Source organism: Oryctolagus cuniculus, chromosome 10 (assembly GCF_051225735.1).
Source record: "Oryctolagus cuniculus isolate XC-2025 breed Fujian yellow rabbit chromosome 10, ASM5122573v1, whole genome shotgun sequence".
NCBI lineage: Eukaryota > Metazoa > Chordata > Mammalia > Lagomorpha > Leporidae > Oryctolagus > Oryctolagus cuniculus.
The window spans coordinates 46,723,135-46,744,220 of record NC_142876.1 but is presented as its reverse complement, the minus strand read 5'-3'; the positions used below and the strand labels follow the sequence as shown (position 1 = coordinate 46,744,220).

Here is a 21,086-nt window from a genome sequence, read left to right as displayed (position 1 = left end):
TGTATTACAATTGTTGGTAGGGTATAAAGGAGAATTCTACAACCATTTCAGGAACTGAGGGAAAAGAAAGTCAAGTCATAGATTAAATGGCCGTAGCCACTCACAATGGAAGGAGACAAGGAGGTTTAACAGGATTGCCTCTAAAACTTCCAAAAAAAGGAGAAAGAGAAAAGGTGGGTGCAGTGTGATGTACGAAGTGGACTCAGTGGGTCAACGCTGTGGCATAGTAGGCTAAGCCTCTGCCTCAGTGCTGGCATCCCACATGAGCACCGGTCGGTGTCCCAGCTGCTCCTCTTCTGATCCAGCTCTCGGCTATTGGCCTAGGAAAGTGCAGAAGATGCCCCAAGTCCTCGGACCCCTGCATCCACGTGGGAGACTCGGAAGAAGCTCCTAGCTCCAGGCTTCAGATTGGTCCAGCTCTGTCCGTTGAGACCATTTGGGGAGTGAACCAGCAGATGGAAGACCTCTCAGTCTCTGTCTTTCCCTCTCTTGTTCTGTAACTCTACTTCTCAAATAAATAAATAAAATCTTAAAAAAAAAGAAGTGGACTCAGGAATAAGCAATAGAGGTGTATGTGCCTTTCTCTCTGTGGCACTTGGCCTTTTATCTGTGTTTTTATCCATTATTACGGGAGATATTTTGGGATTCCTCAGGCTATGTGCAGACTGTAATACTCCTGTTAATAGAAAGATTCATTAAGGAAATGCATTTGAGAATGCCGGATAAGTTTTACAGTTGTATAAATGGCCTTTGTATGAATAAAGCAGCACAAAAAACAGTGTTATGCAGATATAAAGATATATATACATATATTTACATGAAAATATTGAAACATAGACATGCCCATTCACTCATATATTCATAAACAACTATGTTTCAAAAACTGCATATTCAGTACCAAAATTCTGAAGATAAAAACAGAGGGAAAGTAAACTGTACCTGCTGAAGGAACAGGGGGAAAGGACCCAAAGAATTCTCTTGCATTGAACAAGGGATGGGAGCCCATCTTCTCTTGGTACGTCGCAGAACTTTCTCTTTAGAAAGCGTTTGGTTAGGTACCTCAATTTAGAAGACAGAAGATAAAATTAAAATCAATGACTATTTTATTCTCAAACAGTGAACTCTGATACATCTTTCTCCCTGCGTGAGGCTTGGCAGGGGGCCATATAACACCATGGAAGTGCTTGATACCAAAGTAAACATCAACATGGCAAAAAGGATGATGCAGAAACAGCCCCTGTAACTGTCATCGTAACATCCTCTTGAGAAAGTAACTTGGTGGAAATATGGAAGAAAGAGAGATGGAATGAGAAGCTGAGAAGCAAAACTTAACGAAGAAAATCAGAGCTGCCCATTGCCATGCAAAAGCATGGGAGGAGAGATACGGCAAGACAATAACCTTCTAAACTTAGCACAAGCATCTTCCACTCACCAGCTAGGCAGAGCCAGGGAACCAACAGAGAGATCTGTGCCAGAATGAGGAGAGAAACATAGTGATAACTCTCAAACTACTACAGTGAGGAATGGCCACTGGTTGACCAGAAATCATATTGGTCTTAGGTGTTATAATACAATAAGCATGCGCATGATCTAAACCTCCACCTACAATACAATCATCTATTTTCTAAAACTACAAAGCATACTAAAAGGCATGAGAATAAAGTCTTTGTCCAAAGAGACAGTTTCAAAACTTGGTTGTTGGAAATCCATTCTATGGTAAAGAACAACAGATGCTTTTGCATGTCTAATCTCAAATTCTTATGCTGTAGTTTATCCCAGCTTTTCCTTTATTGTCTCAAATGAAAAAGAATGATAAAGCTTAATAACCTATGTTGCACAACTCTCTTCTATTTAAATACTATGAAGTTGTCTCATGAGTTTCATTCTTCTTCAAACCAACTCTACTATACCCCTCTGATTCCACATCTTCCCTGGTAATGCTACTTACACCTGAAGAAAACATTATTATACTTTCTTTTATATAGTTGTGTATACCTCTGTTTGATCCTCCAAAAGGACAAATATTTCCTTCTCTTCCTGGTTTTCAGTGTTGGAAAGCAATATGGTAAAACTTCTCTTCTCCGGGGACAAAATAATAGCATTTGTTGTAAAGACTGAACCATCTTTTAAAACTTGGAAATCAGGATCACTTGAATGAATTAGACTTGGAAATTTAACACACTCCTTCAGGTTAACTGTAAAAAATATACACAGCAAGACATAGTAAAACAGCATTCACTAGAAAAAAACCAATCTATATATATAGGGAGAACTGAAAATTAATTACAATTACACTTGTAAATTTCACCTTTTAAAAGGACAAGTAAGACTATATGATTAATTAAGTTGTGCTTAAACACAAATATTATTTCTAATGCATAATTCACATCCTTTTAAATTTATATTTCTTTATTTATTTGAAAGGCACAGTGACAGAGAAAGGGAGAGAGGAAGGAGGGATGGGGGGAGGAAGAGAGAGAGAGAGAGAAAGAGATCTTCCATTTGCTAGTTCATTCACCCAAATGCTCACAACAGTCAGGACTAGGCCAGACTGTAATCAGGAGCCAGGAACTCCACCCAGGTCTTCCATGTATGCAGATGAGACCCAAAGACTTGAGCTATCACCTGCTGCCTCCTAGGGTATGCATTAGCTGGAAGCTGGATGGGAAGTAGAGGCAGGACTAGATCCCAGACACTCTAATGTGGGATGCAAGTTTCCCAAGCAGCGACCTAACCAGCTGTGCCACAGCACCCACCCTCCATTCCACATGATTTTAAAGGAGACATTTGTCCTGAAATAAAGGCATGTGAACTACAGTGTTTGAATATTTAGACCAACATGGAAACATTTCCTTATCAAATGAACTCATACTGCAGTAACACATAAGAACATCTGAAATAAGGTGAACAGAATCTATCAAATCAAAAGAGGCAGCTATTAAATTAAAAAATTACAAAACATTTTATGTCATAAAATAGTCACCCTATGAAGATACTTCAAGAAGTTCGTGGAAAAGCATATTATGAAAAAGCTATGCATAAATTTCAAAACAAAATTTGCACCAAAATTAACTTATCTTTTAATTTTCCTCAAAGCTTTTGAATTACCCTCATATTCTGTGTTTTCATTGGTTTCATATTCTCTTACACATTTAAGTTATGTAAAACCAATTAACTGCTTAAAAACAATGTTTAAAGGGTGTGCAGAGCATTGTGGTGCAGTGGGTTAAGCCGCTTCTTGGAACGTCCATAGTCTATATGTGAGTGCCTAGCTTGAGTTCCAGCTACTCTGCTTTTGATCCAGCTTCTAGCTAATGCGTGTCAGAAGGGAGCAGCAGATGACTCAGTTACGAGTGTCCCTGTCACCCATGTGGCAGACCTGGAGGAATGCTGGCTCCTGGCTTTGGCCTTGTCTAGCCCTCTCTGTTGCAGGCATTTGGGAAGAGAACCAGTGGGTGGAAAATGGAAGCCACCCCCCCACACCTCTCACTCCTCTCTCCCTCCCTTTCTCTCTTTCTCTCTCTCCCTGTCACTCTGCCTTTCAAATAAATGAATAAATAATTCTTTTAATAATTAAAAAAAATAAGCAGTAAGATGCCAAATGTTTTAGGATGAACATTCCAAAACAATATCTTTAAAATTCAAGAAGCAATTTTAATATTATTTCTCAATTTTGTAGAAACATGTACACTTATATCACATATATTTTATTCTTCATCTAACATAAATGCTAATAATTATTCAAGTTAAATTGTCTTATCATTGGGGTTTTTCAAGAACAATATTTATTTCATTGTGATGACACAGTACAATTGATACATACTGTATTAATTTTAACTATTAGTCCCAATACAGTTACCATTTTTTAAAAAAGCTAATTTTAATAGATCATACCAAAGTAGGATGTATTACATATTGTGTAGTTTCTCACCTCTACCAATAAATTTTTCAGCATCTAGTTTAGAGGGAACATGTAGGGTCACTTTTTTGCATGCATCACAGGCAAGTGTTAATACCTAGAAAAAAGTCAAATGAATACTATGAATTAAAAGGTCCTTTTAATGTTGCTCTAGCATATATAAATTATAAATGTTAATATAACATATAATGTAAATATGATACAGGATATAATATTTATACAGATACTAATTGTATATTAAGTAAATATAGTTGATTGGTTAATAAAATGTTAATAAAAATATAAGCCAAAACATGTAATTAATGATAACGGATAACAAATACATTTACATAATAACCAACATAAAAGGCATACTGGAGTAAGAAATTAGAAAAATATTACATCGAGAAGAAGAATAAAATGATAAACGAAGAGTCATAGCTCTCTACTTCACAAAGAGTGTACATTCAGAGAATGACATGTTTTGTGAGGCTTTGTTTGCTATAATGAAAAATGGATCTGGTGCCGGCATGTGGTATATTGGGTAAAGCCGCAGCCTGAAGTGCCGGCATCCCATATGGGTGCCAGTTCGAGTCCCAGCTGCTCCACTTCTGATCCAGCTCTATGCTATAGCCTGGAAAGTAGTGGAAGATAGTCCAAGTCCTTGGGTCCCTGCACCCACGTGGGAGACCCGGAAGAAGCTCCTGGCTCCTGGCTTCGGATCAGCACAGCTCCAGCAGTTGTGCCCAATTGGGGATGGAAGACATTTCTCCCTCTCTCTCTCTCTGCCTCTCCTTCTCTCTCTATGTAACTCTGACTTTCAAATAAATAAATAAGTCTTCAAAAAAAACAAAAAAAATTGATTTAGGAGTAACCTCCCTGACTAAATGAATATAGCGAGGATCCAACACCAACCTCTGTGAGACAGTGCTAAAAACTATGAAGGAGGCAGCACAGGTAAGAAAATAAGAAAAGAGAAACAAAAACAAGTTTTTCTGAGGCAGTAATTGTTTCAATCAACTTTTTTTTTTTAATTTATTTGACAAGTAAGTTATAGACAGTGAGAGAGAGAGAGACAGAGAGAAAGGTCTTCCTTCCGTTGGTTCACTCCCCAAATGGCCGCTGTAGCCGGCACTGTGCAGATCCGAAGCCAGGAGCCAGGTGCTTCCTCCTGGTCTCCCATGCGGGTGCAGGGCCCAAGCACTTGGGCCATCCTCCACTGCCTTCCTGGGCCACAGCAGAGAGCTGGACTGGAAGAGGAGCAACCGGGACTAGAACCCAGCACCCATATTGGATGCCAGTGCCGCAGGCAGAGGATTAACCAAGTGAGCCAGGAGCCGGCCCCTCAATCAACTTTTAATTGACTATAAACTATAGTTACCACATCAAAAATATCTTTAAAAAACTCAATGCATTTAAATGGAAGCATTAACGTATTGCCATGAATTTGGAGAGTATGTATGTATTATGCCCCACAAACAAGCCCATAATTTGAACGATAAACTTACTTTAGAAAAACTTTCATAAATGAAAATCACAGTCATTTTAGAAAAGTTTGCTTAAACTTTTTACATGAGTTCATGATTTATAGTAAACCAATCCAATGCCATGTACTTAAGCATTAAAATTTAATTCTGTTCCATCTGAAACTTCTCAATGGATGCTTCTAAAAGATTCACATTCTTTTTTCTATAATTTTGCAAATGTGTTTCGTCAAAAGCAAGATAACTAACTACCATTACAGTGCTATAAAGTTCCATAAACATAAATTAAAATCATTTAAGTTTGGATGAGTATTTTTATTTCCTAGTATATTAAGGCAAGTTGAGTTCTGCAATTTAAATTATATGTGAAGGATAAAGTAAGAAAGAGACTGTGTTCCATTTGGAAGTTAGAGACAGATACAATGAAGATGGCCGGCACCACAGCTCACTAGGCTAATCCTCCGCCTGCGGTGCCGGCACACCGGGTTCTAGTCCCGGTTGGGGCGCCGGATTCTGTCCTGGTTGCCCCTCTTCCAGGCCCAGGAGCGCAGTGGAGGATGGCCCAAGTCCTTGGGCCCTGCACCCGCATGGGAGACCAGGAGGAAGCACCTGGCTCATGGCTTCGGATCGGCACAGCGCGCCAGCCATAGCGGCCATTTTGGGGGTGAACCAGCGGAAAAGGAAGACCTTTCTCTCTGTCTCTCTCTCACTGTCAAACTCTGTCTGTCCAAAAAAAAAAAAAAAAAAGAAAGAAAAGAAACAACAAAGAGACTGTGTTTGAACTGGAAATTAAAAGATAAGAGGAATTTTCACTAGTTGCAGAGTCGAGAGAGAATAAGAGTAGAATCAAGATGATCTTGAGAATTCCAGCTCAAGGTAAAAGAACAAATCCAATTATTCCTTCAGCAAATTCAAAGCTACAGCAGTGATCAGAGTGAAGTCCTTGCCCTCATGAAGACTGCATTATGAGAGACAAAAAATAAACAAAGTCACAGTGCCAAGGCAGAGAGAGATAACTACTATGAGAAAAAAGCAGAGAGGGTGACAAAGGAATACCAGAAACCCAAATGATGTGAATAAGCAAACCACTCAATTCCCTAACAGGCAAAAAAAACCTCGCCCTTGGAAGGGGGCTTCCCCTGGTATGCTGCAGGAAGGACAAGAAGGGACCATGGTAGTGAGTACAGGGAGGGGAGAGTAACAGAAGATGAGGAATACAAATGCCGTATCCGTTAGGGTCTAAAAGGTCATGGCAAGGAGTCCATGTTTGTTGTGCAGGCAGAGAAGCAATGGCAGGTTCAGAGGCAGTGAAGTGGCATAACCTGATATGGTATTTTCTGCAAGCTGTGCGAAAAACAGGCTACAAAGAAGCAAGAGTGGAAGCCAGCAGACTACTTGGGAGTTTACAGTAGGAACCTAAAAAAGGGGTGATGATGATTTAGACTAAGGAAATAATGGGGGGAGGATGAGAAATATCCACATTAAGACAATTCTTCAGATAACAGCATCTTGGGCATCCATTCATTTGTGTACTCAACAAATAGTTTTAGAATTTCTACTGTGTACAGATACAGAGCAGTAAACATAATCCTTATGAAACACTCAATCCAAGGGTAAGATACATTTATAATTTCAATGTAGTAAGACAAATGCAATGATTGGCAAGTATGGGGAGCTATGAGATAGCAGGAGGAACTAAGCTCATCTGTGAGCCAGGTGACGTCATCTAAGTATGACAATAATTTAACCACGATAAGAGGAGTCAGAGCTTAAATTCCAAGCATAGGAACAACACATGTGACAACCCAGGGATGATGCAGACCTGAAAAAAGAAACCTGGAATGGGTGGCATGGGTAGCTTGAGAAAGAAGAGGTTTAAAATGGACTCAGATAAGTAAGTGTGGGACAGATTCCAAATGACATCAACAAAGTATGTGGGTTTCTTTCCGTAAAGACAGTAAGAAACCAGTGATTGGTTTTAAGTAAATAAATTACATAGGCAACTTCATATTTGAATATGATAAGTTTGAGTGATGTGGAGAATGGATCAGGGAAACAACTTTCCTTTCCAGTAATGACCACCAGGGAAATTCAGAAAATCCCATGCCACAGTTAACTGAAAATGACAAATAACATATATTTTAAACATCCTACACCATCAAAGAGCTATCAAAATAGCAAAGAAGTGCCAGAGAAAAACTCAAGCTAAGGCTGGAACACAGAGTAGTAAGAGGATCTCAGAAATGATTTCTCACTTGTAAAGATTTGACTCTGATCTTTAACCTCCATAGAGAAAAGGAGTGAAATCAAAGTATGTGGCCCACCTAAAATCTAAGATCCTTTCCACATTAATCTGGAACCCTAATGTTACACCCCCATAACAGGGTTAAGCCAGAGGTGAATTTGTGGTTCACAATCCCATCATTTTCTTAGCCTAGAAGCATTAAGCATGAATTAAAGCAGATCTGGCATGCCATTACCACCACAGATACCAAAAGGCACCTGACCAAATTCAATAGCCTCCCGTATTACTTAAGGTTCAAAAATCCTATTAATGAGTACTTCTGCAATATGACTTTTTTTTTTTTTGACAGGCAGAGTTAGACAATGAGAGAGAGAGGCAGAGAGAAAGGTCTTCCTTTTCCATTGGTTCACCCCCAAAGTGGCCACTACGGCCGGCGTGCTGCGCCCATCCGAAGCCAGGAGCCAGGTGCTTCCTCCTGGTCTCCCATGCGGGTGCAGGGCCCAAGGACTTGGGCCATCCTCCATTGTCCTTCTGGGCCACATCAGAGAGCTGGACTGGAAGAGGAGCAACCGGGACAGAATCCGGCGCCCAGACCGGGACTAGAACCCAGGGGACCCCAGCACCACAGGTGGAGGATCAGCCTAGTGAGCCAAGGCGCCGGCCAATTTGACTTTTGTATACCATAATCACAACATCAAAGGGAAAGCACTAGAAGCAGCTCCTCTAACTTAAAATACAAGATGTGTTGGGGCTAGTGCTGTGGCACAGTGGGTTAACCCCCTGGCCTGTAGTGCCTGTATCCCATATGGGCACCGGTTCTAGTCTGGGCTGCTCCACTTCCAATCCAGCTCTTTGCTATGGCCTGGGAAAGCAGTAGAAGATGGCCCTAGTCCTTGGGCCCCTACACCTGCATGGGAGACTCAGAAGAAGCTCCTGGCTCCTGGCTTTGGATCGGCACAGCTCTAGCCGTTGCGGCCAATTGGGGAGTGAACCAACGAATGGAAGATCTCTCTCTCTCTCTCTGCCTCTCCTCTCTCTCTCTGTGTAACTCTGACTTTCAAAAAAAAACAACAACAACAACAACAAGATGTGTTTTCCAAGGTCACCATATGTAGTTTACATTAGGTAAGAGGAAGATATTAAATGCATATCAATTGCAAAGGAAAAGGCAAAAAAAAAAAACCTATATTTACCTAGAAACCCCAAGCAAATTACCATAAAACAGTAAGAGAGTTCAATAAAGTAGAAATAATAATATATAAAAATCACTAGTCTTCATATCAATGAACAAAACCAGTTAGATAAGAAACCATTTTCAAAACAATAAAAAGAATGCCAAATTTAAGAGGAACTATGCCAAACCTATTGAAGAAAAACCTGAAAACATTTCTCAAGGACATTTCTCTTCCAGTCCAGCATGAAAGAGAAGGGGAAAATAGACTTGTACCAAAAAAGAGAAGAAAAAGTACACTATTTTGGATATTTCAGAATATTCATAAAATTCATTACAATAAGAGGAATTGATTTCAGCGATAGTGGAGCAATTTACAAAGTGACATACATATGTCAATTCTAAATTACATTAAAATTTTTATGAGCCAAATAAAAATCCCAACAAAATGTTTTCTAGCATTAAGCAAGTTGATTCAAAAGGCTATGAGAAGAAATTTTAAAAAGAATATACAGCCGGCGCCGCGGCTCACTAGGCTAATCCTCCGCCTAGCGGCGCCGGCACACCGGGTTCTAGTCCCGGTCGGGGCGCCGGATTCTGTCCCGGTTGCCCCTCTTCCAGGCCAGCTCTCTGCTGTGGCCAGGGAGTGCAATGGAGGATGGCCCAGGTGCTTGGGCCCTGCACCCCATGGGAGACCAGGAAAAGCACCTGGCTCCTGGCTCCTGCCATCGGATCAGCGCGGTGCGCCGGCCGCACTGTTCTGGCGCGGCGGCCATTGGAGGGTGAACCAACGGCAAAGGAAGACCTTTCTCTCTGTCTCTCTCTCTCACTGTCCACTCTGTCTGTTAAAAAAAAAAAAAAAAAAGAATATACAGAAAAGGTATGAAAAAGAGAAATGAAGGGTTATTAGTCTTAGCAGGTTTTAAAATCTCCTATAAAGTCTCAATAATTAAAACAATATAGCATCAATATATAAATAGGCTAGATGCATTAATTGGAAAGGAAGAAGTAAAACTATTTCTATTTCCATTTAATATGATGCCATATAGTCCATAAAGATTTTTGTTCCACCCATCAATTATTTATGAACATTTCTGTTTATCCACATTCTTGCCTACTCAGCATGGTGTCCAACCATTGGATGTTTGCCATCCCCACAGGCTGAAATGACATTTCAATGTGGTTTTTAATGCATCTTTCCTTCTGATGAGTGAAGATAACTTATTCCTTATATTGTAAAAGGCATTTTATGACTTTATGGGAGTTTTTCATGGCCATAATCCCAGTGAACTTTTCTTTCTTGATTTATACGAAGTCTTTACATATTACATTAGCCTTTTAAAATATAATCTGTAAACATTTTTATCAACTACATTTTGATACTGCTTTTTATGTTTTTGCTTGGCTTGTTTTGTTACCACGGACAACTACGTACATGTACATTTATATAATTTATTTTTTATAAATTGTCCATTGAAATCTGACTCATAAATAGGCTTTCTTGATTCCTAATCTAGTAATAATCCATCAAGTTTTCCTCTATTATATATATGGTATCACATTTTACACTTAGATCTTATATCTACTTAGAGCTTTCTATGGTATTCTGCATGAAGTATAGATTGAATATTATATTTTGGCAAAATACTGCCTAGTTCAAGGTCATTACTATATAATGTCTTACACTAATAAATATGTGTATCTTTAATGATGTGATAGGTCACCTGCCATACCTATCTAGTCATATACAACCTTTATGGAAGGAGGGGCACTACCTACCAAAACTACCCAGCCATTCACACATTTATTTGTCAATTCCACTTCCGGTTATAAATTCTACTGATATACCTGTCCGTATAAGAAATTATATATATTTATGCTTACTGACTATGACAGTATTTGTGACACACGTAAAATGATCTACCAGGTATCTTTTAATGCAGACTCAATGGCATTTAATGGTGTACTGGGGAGGAGAGCAGTGAGGGAAGAAACGTAAGCTACCAGACTTTGTATTTGAGGGACAGGTGTATAGTCGTGTCAAGTACTGAAATACAAGACACTAAAAGAAAAAATCTTTAGAACATAATAAATGTTGTGCCGCACACATAGTAGGTACCGACATAAAAGGACCTACTGAGGGAAGTTATGGGGGGGGCCATTGTAATCCATAAACTGTACTTTGGAAATTTATATTTCCTAAATAAAAGTTAAAAAAATACTGTTCAATAATTGCATCTCAACTCACATTAGAAATTGAGGATTTGTTGCATCTGTGTAGTAGTTTAAGTAATGAAAGGGATGAAACGGCCTGAGTAATGGTTATACATTGCAAGGGTCAAGACTTAGAAAAAAGTCCCAAGGAAAACCAGCATTAAAGAGAAAGAAAAATCAATCAAATTCATAGAAGCAGAAAAAAGCACAGTGTTTGCCAGATATGCTGGGGGAGGGAGAAAACAGGAGCTGCTGTCCAACAGGTATAAAGCTTCAGCAATGCAAGATGAAAAAAGCTCCGGAGATAGGCTACACAACACAGTGCTTACAGTGAACAGGCTGTACTAAACACTTAGAAATGTGCTAGGAGGATAGAGCTCACACTTTGAATACCATTTGTATCACAATGGGAAAAAAAGCTGGAGAAAAAGAAAACTAGATGGGGAATCAAATTCAGAATATTCAGAAAGTTCATAACAACAAGAGGAACTGATTTCAGGAATAATGGTGCAATTTACAAAGTGCCATTGTACAAAGAATGAAAAATGGCATTGGGATTTGGTAAAGGAAATCCTTGGTGACCAGAGGGAGACACAAGTCATTAGGGGTTCCGGGAGAAGGCAGCACTCAGGTGCCGAAGACCTGTAATGAGGTGAGGCAATATTAGGAAGCAGGAAGAAGCTGATTTATGGGATAATGAAGGATCCCTTGGGTGTATGGGAAAGAGGTAAGGTAAAGGCTGCCCCACCCTCAGAGTCATCCTTAGTTAATATAATACACTTGGATAGTCTTTGCACATTTCTCACACTGAGGCTCACAACCACAACCACCACCAGCGGCTGGCTGCACAGGCTTTGCACAGGCCAGAGCCACACAGCAACTGGGGACATTCAGTTTCCTGTTAGCAAGGTGCATGCACAGATACAGACTAGAGCCACAGAGCAACTGGGGGCTTGCCACCAAGTCTCCGGCTAGCCAGGCCCAGCGCGCCTCGGCTCTCTACCTGCCTCCCGGACTCTCAAACCCTGAGGCCCAGGAAGTCTAAGAAATCACTCGCATTTGCCTTTCTGGGAGGATACGCAGCGCGTATACACAGATCAATGAGATTCACGCCCTTTCCTTCCAAGAATATGGGCCAATGATTTAGAAAGAGAAGGCAGCTTTCTAAGAACCTAACCATAATTCTTAGTCACCCCAACATATTTGTGGCCGTTATTTGCTCCGTTCTCAGTTTCCTCCACAATAAAATGTTAACTGCCCCGTACTTGGCTGGCGCCTTGCCTGCTATGAATCTGACCTGAAAATTAACGGCTTGGGAAGGGCGCGCTAATAATGGTGACGACGGCAATGTCGTGACTTTAGAAAGGTAGGAGAGGGGACAGTCTGGAGTGTTCCGACCCCGGGTCCCCCACCGGCTCCAGGGCTCCTCCGGCTGCCGTTCGCGAGTTCCTCCCCTCGTCCTCCGGAGCTGAACCCGCGCCCAGCACCGGAGGCTCCGCGGACATGGGCGCCGTGGGGCTGAACACCCATTTCTCTTTTCCCAGAAGACCTGGGAAATCCGATCTGGGCCACCTTTGATCCCCACGCCCGCCCCACCCCCAGGCTTTCCCCCACAATGGAGTCCCGCGCCTACTGCCTTTCCCAGCGAGATCCGACCTTTTCCCCTCGGGAGGGGGCTGCCTCGCCCGGAAGACCACCCATTTGGTTCCCAGATCCTGGGAGGGGCCGTCGCTGTGGAGCTCCTTAAAGTGGGAAAGAAGCTGGGGCAGGGGACAGCGTAGGGGCTGGGGGTCGCAGAAAAATCCAGAAACCTCCAGGGGCGGGCAAGAAGTCAGGACCGGGACGACCCCTCCCATCCAAATTTATCGGGGACGGAAGCCCCACACCCCAACAATGGAAACTACTCAGAGGGTCACCTACGGCCCGCCCACCTCCGGACTTCAGAAGCAGAGTCGAATTCCCATCCCCCATTCCTTGAACCTCCTCACCCCAAGATCAATCAATCAAGGCACACCAAGATAAATCCTACAAAAGCTTGTGCCCAAGGACCCCCGCTTTCGGTCCTGTCCGCCCCGCGGCGCCCCCTTCCCGTACCCGGAGCCCAGCAGAGGCAGAGGTGGGCGAAAGTTGTTCGCCAGCACCAGCGAGGGGCGCGGAGGAGCAGCCGGGCGCACCCAGCTCCCCGGCGCGTACCCAGAGGCCACGGTTTTGGAGGCGCGTCCACCGCCCGCGCCTCTACCTCAGTCCGCCCGCGCAAAGTTGTATCTGCGGAGACACCCGCCAAGCTCCCGCCTCGGGATCTCGACCGTCTTCCAAGGCGCCCCCACCCCACCCCCACAACTTCATCCTCGGCCACCCCGAGGCTCCAGAACCCCGGGCTTGGCCCGCCACTGCCCCCACCCCCAAGCCTGCTCCCTCAGCTGCTCCCCTCTCCCCCCACCCCGCGATCGGGTGCACTCGGTGCCCGGAGCAGGTGGCCCCACGGCGGCGCTCACCGTGAGGGTCAGCAGGAGCTGCCGGCAGAGGACTCCGCTCCGGGAGCCCGCGGGTCGTGCTGCCGCCATGGAGCCGGTTCGGGAGCAGGTCGCCGGCCGGGGCACCTGGAGGCCAGCCGGGGTGGAAGGGCGCGGCGGGGCGAAAGGCCGCGCGGCCGGGGAGCAGGCTGGGCCCGCGGCGCCGCAGGAGTGCGAGGCCGAGGAGGTGGAGCGCGCGGAGAGGCGCTTTTCTTCTCCGTTTCTCTGAAGCGCCTGCCGCTCACCCAAGGGGCTTTTCCTCTGGCCGAGGGTGGGGCTCAGGCGCGTCCAAAGACACCGACGAGCCCCTCCTAGCTGTTTTCTTAAGACTCCATTTCTTCACAGGGCGACAGGTGGGAACTCCCTCTCGCCGCCACCCTTCTCCCCGCGCTAGGTGTTTCTCACCGGCGGACGCCACCTATATGCCCCATCTCCCCCGCCCCGGTGTCCGCCTGGCAGGCCCAGCCGCTGGCCCTGCCCCGCAGAAGCCCTGACTGTACTAAGACTCACCCCGGAGCGCCGGCCGCCGGCCCCGCCCAGGCCGCAACCCTACGCAGGCTGAGGTCCCTGCCCTGCGGGCAGTGACAGACCTGGGACTACCCGCCCAGAGCTGTGGAGGCTGCGTTTTCTGTCCCAGCTGCCTAGGGTCCACTCGGTAGAAGGTTGATTTTACACACTCTCCACTGGGTAATGTGTCCCAGAGACATCTAAATACAGTTCGCACAACTTTTTTTTATTATTTTCTTTAAAGTCTTCTCTTTTTTAGGAATGCCTTGGTCGGTATGAAAAGGATCAAGAAAATAATCGTAATTTAGGGGCAGAAATGAAAAGAAATTGGAGACTCTCATCTAAGGGAAATAACAAAACCAAGGGTGCGTTGCTACGTAGAATGCACCCGATCCATGGCCCAACCTCAGCTACCGATTCTCTCCAAGAAGCTTCCTTGTCACAAACAAGGCCAACCACAGGCCGCCTTGCAACTTGTCTCTTAGTTGGGCCCCTGAACCTCTCCTGATAGAGGTTTTTCTTTCTTGACTTCCAGTGAAATCAGAGTGAGAAGGGAAAAGAATGGGATAGTTTACATTTTGATTACAAGTGCACTTGGAACTGGACAAATGACTACAGCACGGAGCCTGGATTTCTAAAATGCAAAAGCTGTGTGTCCAGAAAGCAATGACATGGCATTCTGACTCATCCTCCTGCACTTCTTCTCAATTACTGACTTAAAGCAGGCATGCCTGACCACAAAGGAGAAACTCGTCTCTTCCACTTTGTTTGGCTTAAGCCTCTTCAGGGATGTTTGGAGAAACCCGTTTGGGAAAACCAACCATGACATTCACATCACTTCATTTCTTGAAAACATTTACAATCTTCACCATTACACACAGAGCCATATTTAAGCATATATTTAAATTCAAAACTAATGTCCAACAGCGAAGGGCTTACGTTCTCTGTATTACTCCTAGGTTCTGTTGGATTAGCGAATGCCATAGTGAGCTGTTCTATTGTCTCCATGCCCATAAAATTATCACTGAGCCTTCTGCTAGTAAAATGGGCCTGGGTCATCATCATGAGACTAATGTTGACATCCTTCCATTTCCATTTTTTTTTAACTGTCATGTTTTTCCACTAATGGTTTCAATAAGCACACTTCATCCTGTTAATGATGGCATCGTGATTTCTAATGTGAAGCTTTTCAGAGAACAGAGAAGCAAGCTGGTTTCAGATTCCAGAAATCTACTCAGACTGTCATCATAGCCTTGGACAATAGGATGTTTCCAAACTCTTGTCTACCCTTATAACATCTAATGCCTTTAGGGTGGCTCATGCTTTTCCTCATTCCAGAATGAGACAGAAGTGAAATTTGACAAGAATTCAGTTTAGATGTTGTCATCTTTCACACTAGTCAACCAATTGAAACTAGCAAAATGATGATTTTTGTTTGTTTACCTAAGAAATATAAGCCCTTACCCTAAATATATGGTTCCATTTATTTAATCTAGTTACACTACAAGTGTACTTCAAAAAGTTTGTAGAAAATGGAATTTTATTTAAAATAAAAGAAGTTTATTTTTGGTATAAAAATGTGAAATTTCTGCAGATTTTTTTATAATATGAATTTTCATGAGTTTTTTAAATACTCCTGAATATCTCTGAAGTGGATTTCTCAATAAAATAGGTTTGAAGCAATAGGCTATGTCTAAAGAGACAATGAACTGTGGGTAGATGTGAATATGATTTCCTTGGCTTGACCTGATTCTCCACTGTGCCAACATAAAAGGTGCACAAGGCCAAATGCAAATAGCAACTTTACGTCTTGTGTTGCTCCAGTATTTATTTTATGATAAAATGGTACTGGATGCTATCTATTATACCTTCCGCATCTAACATCAAACTATTCAGACTTCTTATGATAATTTTTTTAGAAACTTGGCTAGTAATTGGTCTTCATTTCAGAGTTATCATAGAAGACTGAAACATAATGGTCCTTAGAGATAAATACAAAACACCCCCAGCCCATGGACCCAATCTAGCCAGCCCAGCTTCACAATTTTCTAATTTCAGAGGCCAGAAGCTAATCACATTAAAGGCAACACACACAAAAAATCCCCCATACTGATACACACATGGAGATGGGCTTCCCTGAGCTGGGGTATTCCTGCCTAATCTTCCCTCTGCCAGGGGGTGAGGAGGAGGGACCCCCATGGACAGAGGTGATCTTGTAGAGAAATCCATCTTGGAGTCAGGTATGGCAGAAAGGAACTCAAAAACAAGGGCAACCCAGGCTTCATGGGGAAAAACAAAAAAGAGATGAAAGGACATTGTCTGGTTACTTTATAAGTGGGAGTAGGGAGAAAAATATCTCTTAAACACAATAAAATGGGTACAATTAGAATGTTTACTGCTCCAGGCCAGCAGGTCAAGCCACAACCTGCAATGCCAACCCCTCATATGGGCACTGGTTCAAGTCCTGGCATCTCTACTTCTGATCCAACTGCCTGCTAATGTGCCTTGGAAAGCAGGAGAGGATGGACAATGTCTTGGGCCCCTGAACACCCATGTGGAGTTCCAGACTTCTGGCTTCAGCTTGACCCAGCTCTAAGCCATTGTGGCTATTTGGGGAGTGACTCAGTAAATGGAAGATCTCTCTCTAAAAAAAAAAAAAAAAAAAAAAAAAAAAAGTGTTTACTGCTCAGAGTTATGGCATTGAGTAATGAGGTGATGCATGGAAGATATGCAAGCTGGACACATTCGAAGTGCTCAGATATTGTTAACATCCCTCTTCCCCACACTGTACACACTATTCCACATGTCTGTGACCCATGCGTATCACCTACTTCACCTCAGTCCTTTTTTGTTTCTTTTTTTATTAAAATATTTTATTGACATACATACCAAGAGATGCACATAAATGTGCAGATAAATGAGTGTTTGTCTTCTGAGCATACTCATAATCAACACCCAAATTAAACAAAACATTACTAGTACACCAAGAGTCCTGCTCCATTCCCCTTCACTTCTTTGGTTTTCAGTGTGGGGAAAGAAGAGTGTATTGTCATTTACATGATAGGATTCAGCAAAGCAGAGTCTATAACTAAATACCAAAAGATATGACATCCACACAATATTTATACTCTTTCTAAATATTAATTTTTGAAATAGAAAACATATTTGTCTTTCTTAGTCTGGCTTATTTCACTTAGCATAATGATCTCCAGTTTCATCCATTTGGTTGCAAATATCAAGATTTCATTGTTTTCTTTTTAGACCTTTATTTATTTAGTTAAAAGGCAGAGTTACAGAAAGAGAAGGAGAGGCAGAGAAATTTATCTTCCATCCACTGGTTCACTCCCCAAATGGCAGCAACACCCAGGGTTGGGCCAGGACAAAGTCAGGAACCTGGAATTCCATCCAGGGTTCCTACATCTATGGCAGGAGCCCGAGGGCCTGGGCCATGCTCCACTGCTTTCTCAGGCACATTAGCAAGGAGCTGGATCAGAAGGGGAGCATCTAGGACCTGAACTTATAGTCTGTGGCTTAACCTGCTGCACCACAACACTGGCCCCAGGATTTCATTCTGCTTTAGGCTGAGTAATATTCCATTGTGTACACATACCACAATTTCCTTATCCAATCATCAGTTGATGGACATCTAGCTTGACTCCGTATCTTGGCTATTTTGAATTGAACTGCTAGAAGCATGAGAGTGTAGGTATCTCTTTCATATGTTGATCTCATTCCTTTGGATATATTCCTAGTACTGGGAAAACTGTGTCATATGGTAGATCTAATTTTAGTTTTCTGAGAAACCTCCATACTATTTTCCATAATGGTTGCTACCAGTTTGCATTCCTACCAACAGTGCATTGGGGTACCTTTTTCTCCACAACCCTACCCGCATTTGTTATTCTTTTCATTTTTGGATGAGAGCCATTCTAACTGGAGTGAGTTGATACCACATTGTGGTTTTTATTTGCATTTTCTTGAATGGAGGAGTGCATGGGTACATACTATTTATATAAGCTATAGTTTCAGCTTCTCTTATTATTCCTCTTAGTTCTGCTCATTTTCTCTTGAATATACAGACTCTGCCTCTACAGTATCTCTAAGCTTGAGGGAAATTGATATGTCCAGCTCTTCACTTTATTTCTAAAAGGTCATAAACATTCATCTAACCATACCTTCTCGATGGATTGGGCAACCGTCTCCTCCCATTTTGACTGATTGTTTGGTCTTTGAAGTAAAAGCTGTATCTAGAACATGTATGGCTCCAGGACTTTTTTGTTCCTTTCCACAATTTTACCTTTTGGAGGTATCTCATTTCCTAGGAAGTGATGTATAAATTCCCAGTCTACTTCTTAATGTGGAGTTAACAGTTAGTGAAGAGTTGTAGTAGGATAAAGAGTATTAGTATTGGGTAAAAGGTAATAAGAGTTTTACTGATCTGATCAATATTTTCTCAGTGGCTTGCAAGAATAAACCATTTCTTCTTCTCTCACAATGGAGATAACAATAAACTGCTTCCAGCAATTTTAGTGGGTCTTAATTTTAATTCAATGTAGTTCAGTGAAGTCCTTATCAGACTTGTAACATACAAAACTATAAGATAGTAAATATGTGTAATTTAAGCCACTAGCTGTTTAATAATTTGTTACAGCAGCAATAGAAAACTAACATGTAGATAATCATCCTGAAAACTCTAGTCGTAGACTGGTCATTTGACCTAGTGGCTAAGACACAGATTAGGACATCTGCATCCCATATCTGAGTACCCGGCTTAGAGTCCCGGCTCCACTCCCGATTTCAGCTTCCTGCTAATGTGAACCCCGGGAAGCAGCAGTGATAGTTCAAGTAGTTGGGTCCTGACACCCATGTGGGAAACTGGATTAGGTTCCCAGCTCCGGGCTTAGTCTTGGCCCATCCCTGACCATTGCAGGCATTTAGGGAATGAAACAGCAGAAGGGTACACTGTCTTGCTGTCATAATCTGAAACAAACAAACATTAGTTCCTCAGGCCCATGGGTTCCTTTCATTCGGTGTTTAATCCTCTTCCACGCCATGGTCCTGTTCTAGACTCTACCATTACAAAACATTGAAACAAGTGGGAGCATCCTCTCTGGGATCATCACCTTTTACTTTCACATCTTCTGTTCTCTGTTGTTTCAACTCCAACAAATCTAAGACTGCACTCGTGTCTAAATCTGTACATTCTACATTTTGACTTTCTCTCACTACTTTAATGGCCCCTTTTCCTCTTCACTCAGCTTAAGTTTCTTGATAATCATTACACTCCTTATAATTATCCTTTGTATATATGTCTACTTTATTATTATCCCTTATAATAAGCTTCATTATTCTCTCTTGTCAAAACTGCTCCCTGATTAAATCTAACTCTCCACTTAACTAGCCGCTGCACACTCACAGCTGAATGTAGCTAGAGATAAGCTCAGGTCCAGGCTCAAGAGTTTCACTTTAAGCTCCTGATCACTATCAAGCAGGCCTTCATAACTGCCCTGCAGTCCCCGTGAATTTGCCAAGTCCACTCATTTCCCCATTCCCCTTGGAAACATCTTCATACCTCCCTCTGTCTGCTCCAGTTGACTATGTATTCCACTTCTACCTGCACTTCCCATTACTGACTTTGCTTTCTGTTTCCCAGAGCAAATAGAAATCAGAAGGCATTTCAACAGGCCTCTCTACATCAACCCACTTGCTTCATTTGTGCAAAATGACCTTTTCTTCTATACTATAGATGGACTGCCTCTGTTTCTGGTTAAGGTCAAATCCTCTGTATATTCATTCCTACGAGGTTCCACCTACTGGAGGACATTGCTCTAGCGATTCTGCTCCTTCTCCCCTACATCATCAATTTAAACCATATAGGTATCTTATAATAAATGAATGAAACCAACAAAAACCTCTGCCTCTTTATAGCCCATTTTTTCCTTCTAGCTACCACACTCCCTTTCTCTGTTCTCCTTTACAAAAACAAAAACCAAAAAGAAAACCTCTGGGAAAAGCTGTTCTATATTTATTATGTTCTATATTATATTTGTGTCTTTGATTTCTTTCCTCTCCAGGTCTGGTTTTTTCCAAAGAAAGTTAATTGATTATTTATGCATTTATTTATTTATTTATTTAAAAGGCAGAGAGAGAGAGAGAGAGTGCTTCCATCCATGGGTTGACTCCAGATGGCCACAACAGGCAGGGTTGGGCCAGACATAAGCTTGGAGCCCAGAAACCAATCCAGTTCTTTCAAGTGGGTGACAGGAACCAAATTAGTTGAGCCATCACCTTTGCTTCCCAGGGTGTGCATTTGCATGAAGATCCAGTCTGTAGCCAGAACCAGGCACTGAAATGCAGGTGTCTCGACTGGCATCTTAATGCTAGGTTGAACGTTTGCCTATGTCAGTTTGGCTAAATTCAAACATTTTGCAGGGTTTTGTTTTGTTTGGGGTTTTTGTGGGTTTTATTTAATTTTTGTGTGCCTTTTCTCCACACTTGATCTTAGCCAAAAGATCAAAAAGCTATTGGAGCCTCCTCTCTCTCTCTCCCTCTCTCTCTCTCTCGGCCAGAATCTCAGTTTTTAATCAGTGGAGAGCTTCACCTCCCACTTCAGATTTTGTTGAAAGCAGATTCTCTAAATACAATTTACAACTGAATCCTAAACAATATTTGAAATGTCCCTCATTTTGGCTATGTTCACCAACACCATGCCGATCCAAACTATTATCCTTTGCAGTTTGCTGTTGCTTCTGGAAAACGAAAACGAATTTTTTTTCTACTTGCCACTCTACACCTCTTAACACTACCACCACCATACAAAAGAAATAAGTCATCTCAGTTTGCTTGGGTTAGGAATGGAGGAGAGAAGTAGTATGCAGGAATATTTTTAGTATCACAAAGGAGAACTCATTCCAGCACCAATGATCTTACCCCTGAGCCATGGTGACAGCAAGCTGGCATTCAGCAAACTGAAAAGACTCTGAAAAGAACAACCATTGTTTGGTGGGAGAAAGAGAATCTGTAGGAAGCCGGCGCCGTGGCTCACTAGGCTAAT

At 42.4% G+C, this 21,086-nt stretch overlaps 1 protein-coding gene across 2 annotated transcripts in view; it reads right to left on the bottom strand.

The window, feature by feature from the left end:
- The window catches only part of DSC2 (desmocollin 2), a 43,198-nt gene extending 29,197 nt beyond the window's left edge, over window positions 1-14,001 (bottom strand). For both annotated transcript variants that reach the window (XM_051851318.3, XM_008261173.5), the window contains exons 1-4: window positions 13,508-14,001; window positions 3,932-4,016; window positions 1,996-2,195; window positions 940-1,059 (exon numbers count right to left, since the gene is read on the bottom strand). In XM_051851318.3, the coding sequence (XP_051707278.1) occupies window positions 940-1,059; window positions 1,996-2,195; window positions 3,932-4,016; window positions 13,508-13,576 (474 nt within the window). In that variant the 5' untranslated portion in view covers window positions 13,577-14,001. The remainder of the gene's footprint in view (window positions 1-939; window positions 1,060-1,995; window positions 2,196-3,931; window positions 4,017-13,507) is intronic.
- Between the last annotated feature and the right edge of the window lie 7,085 nt (window positions 14,002-21,086).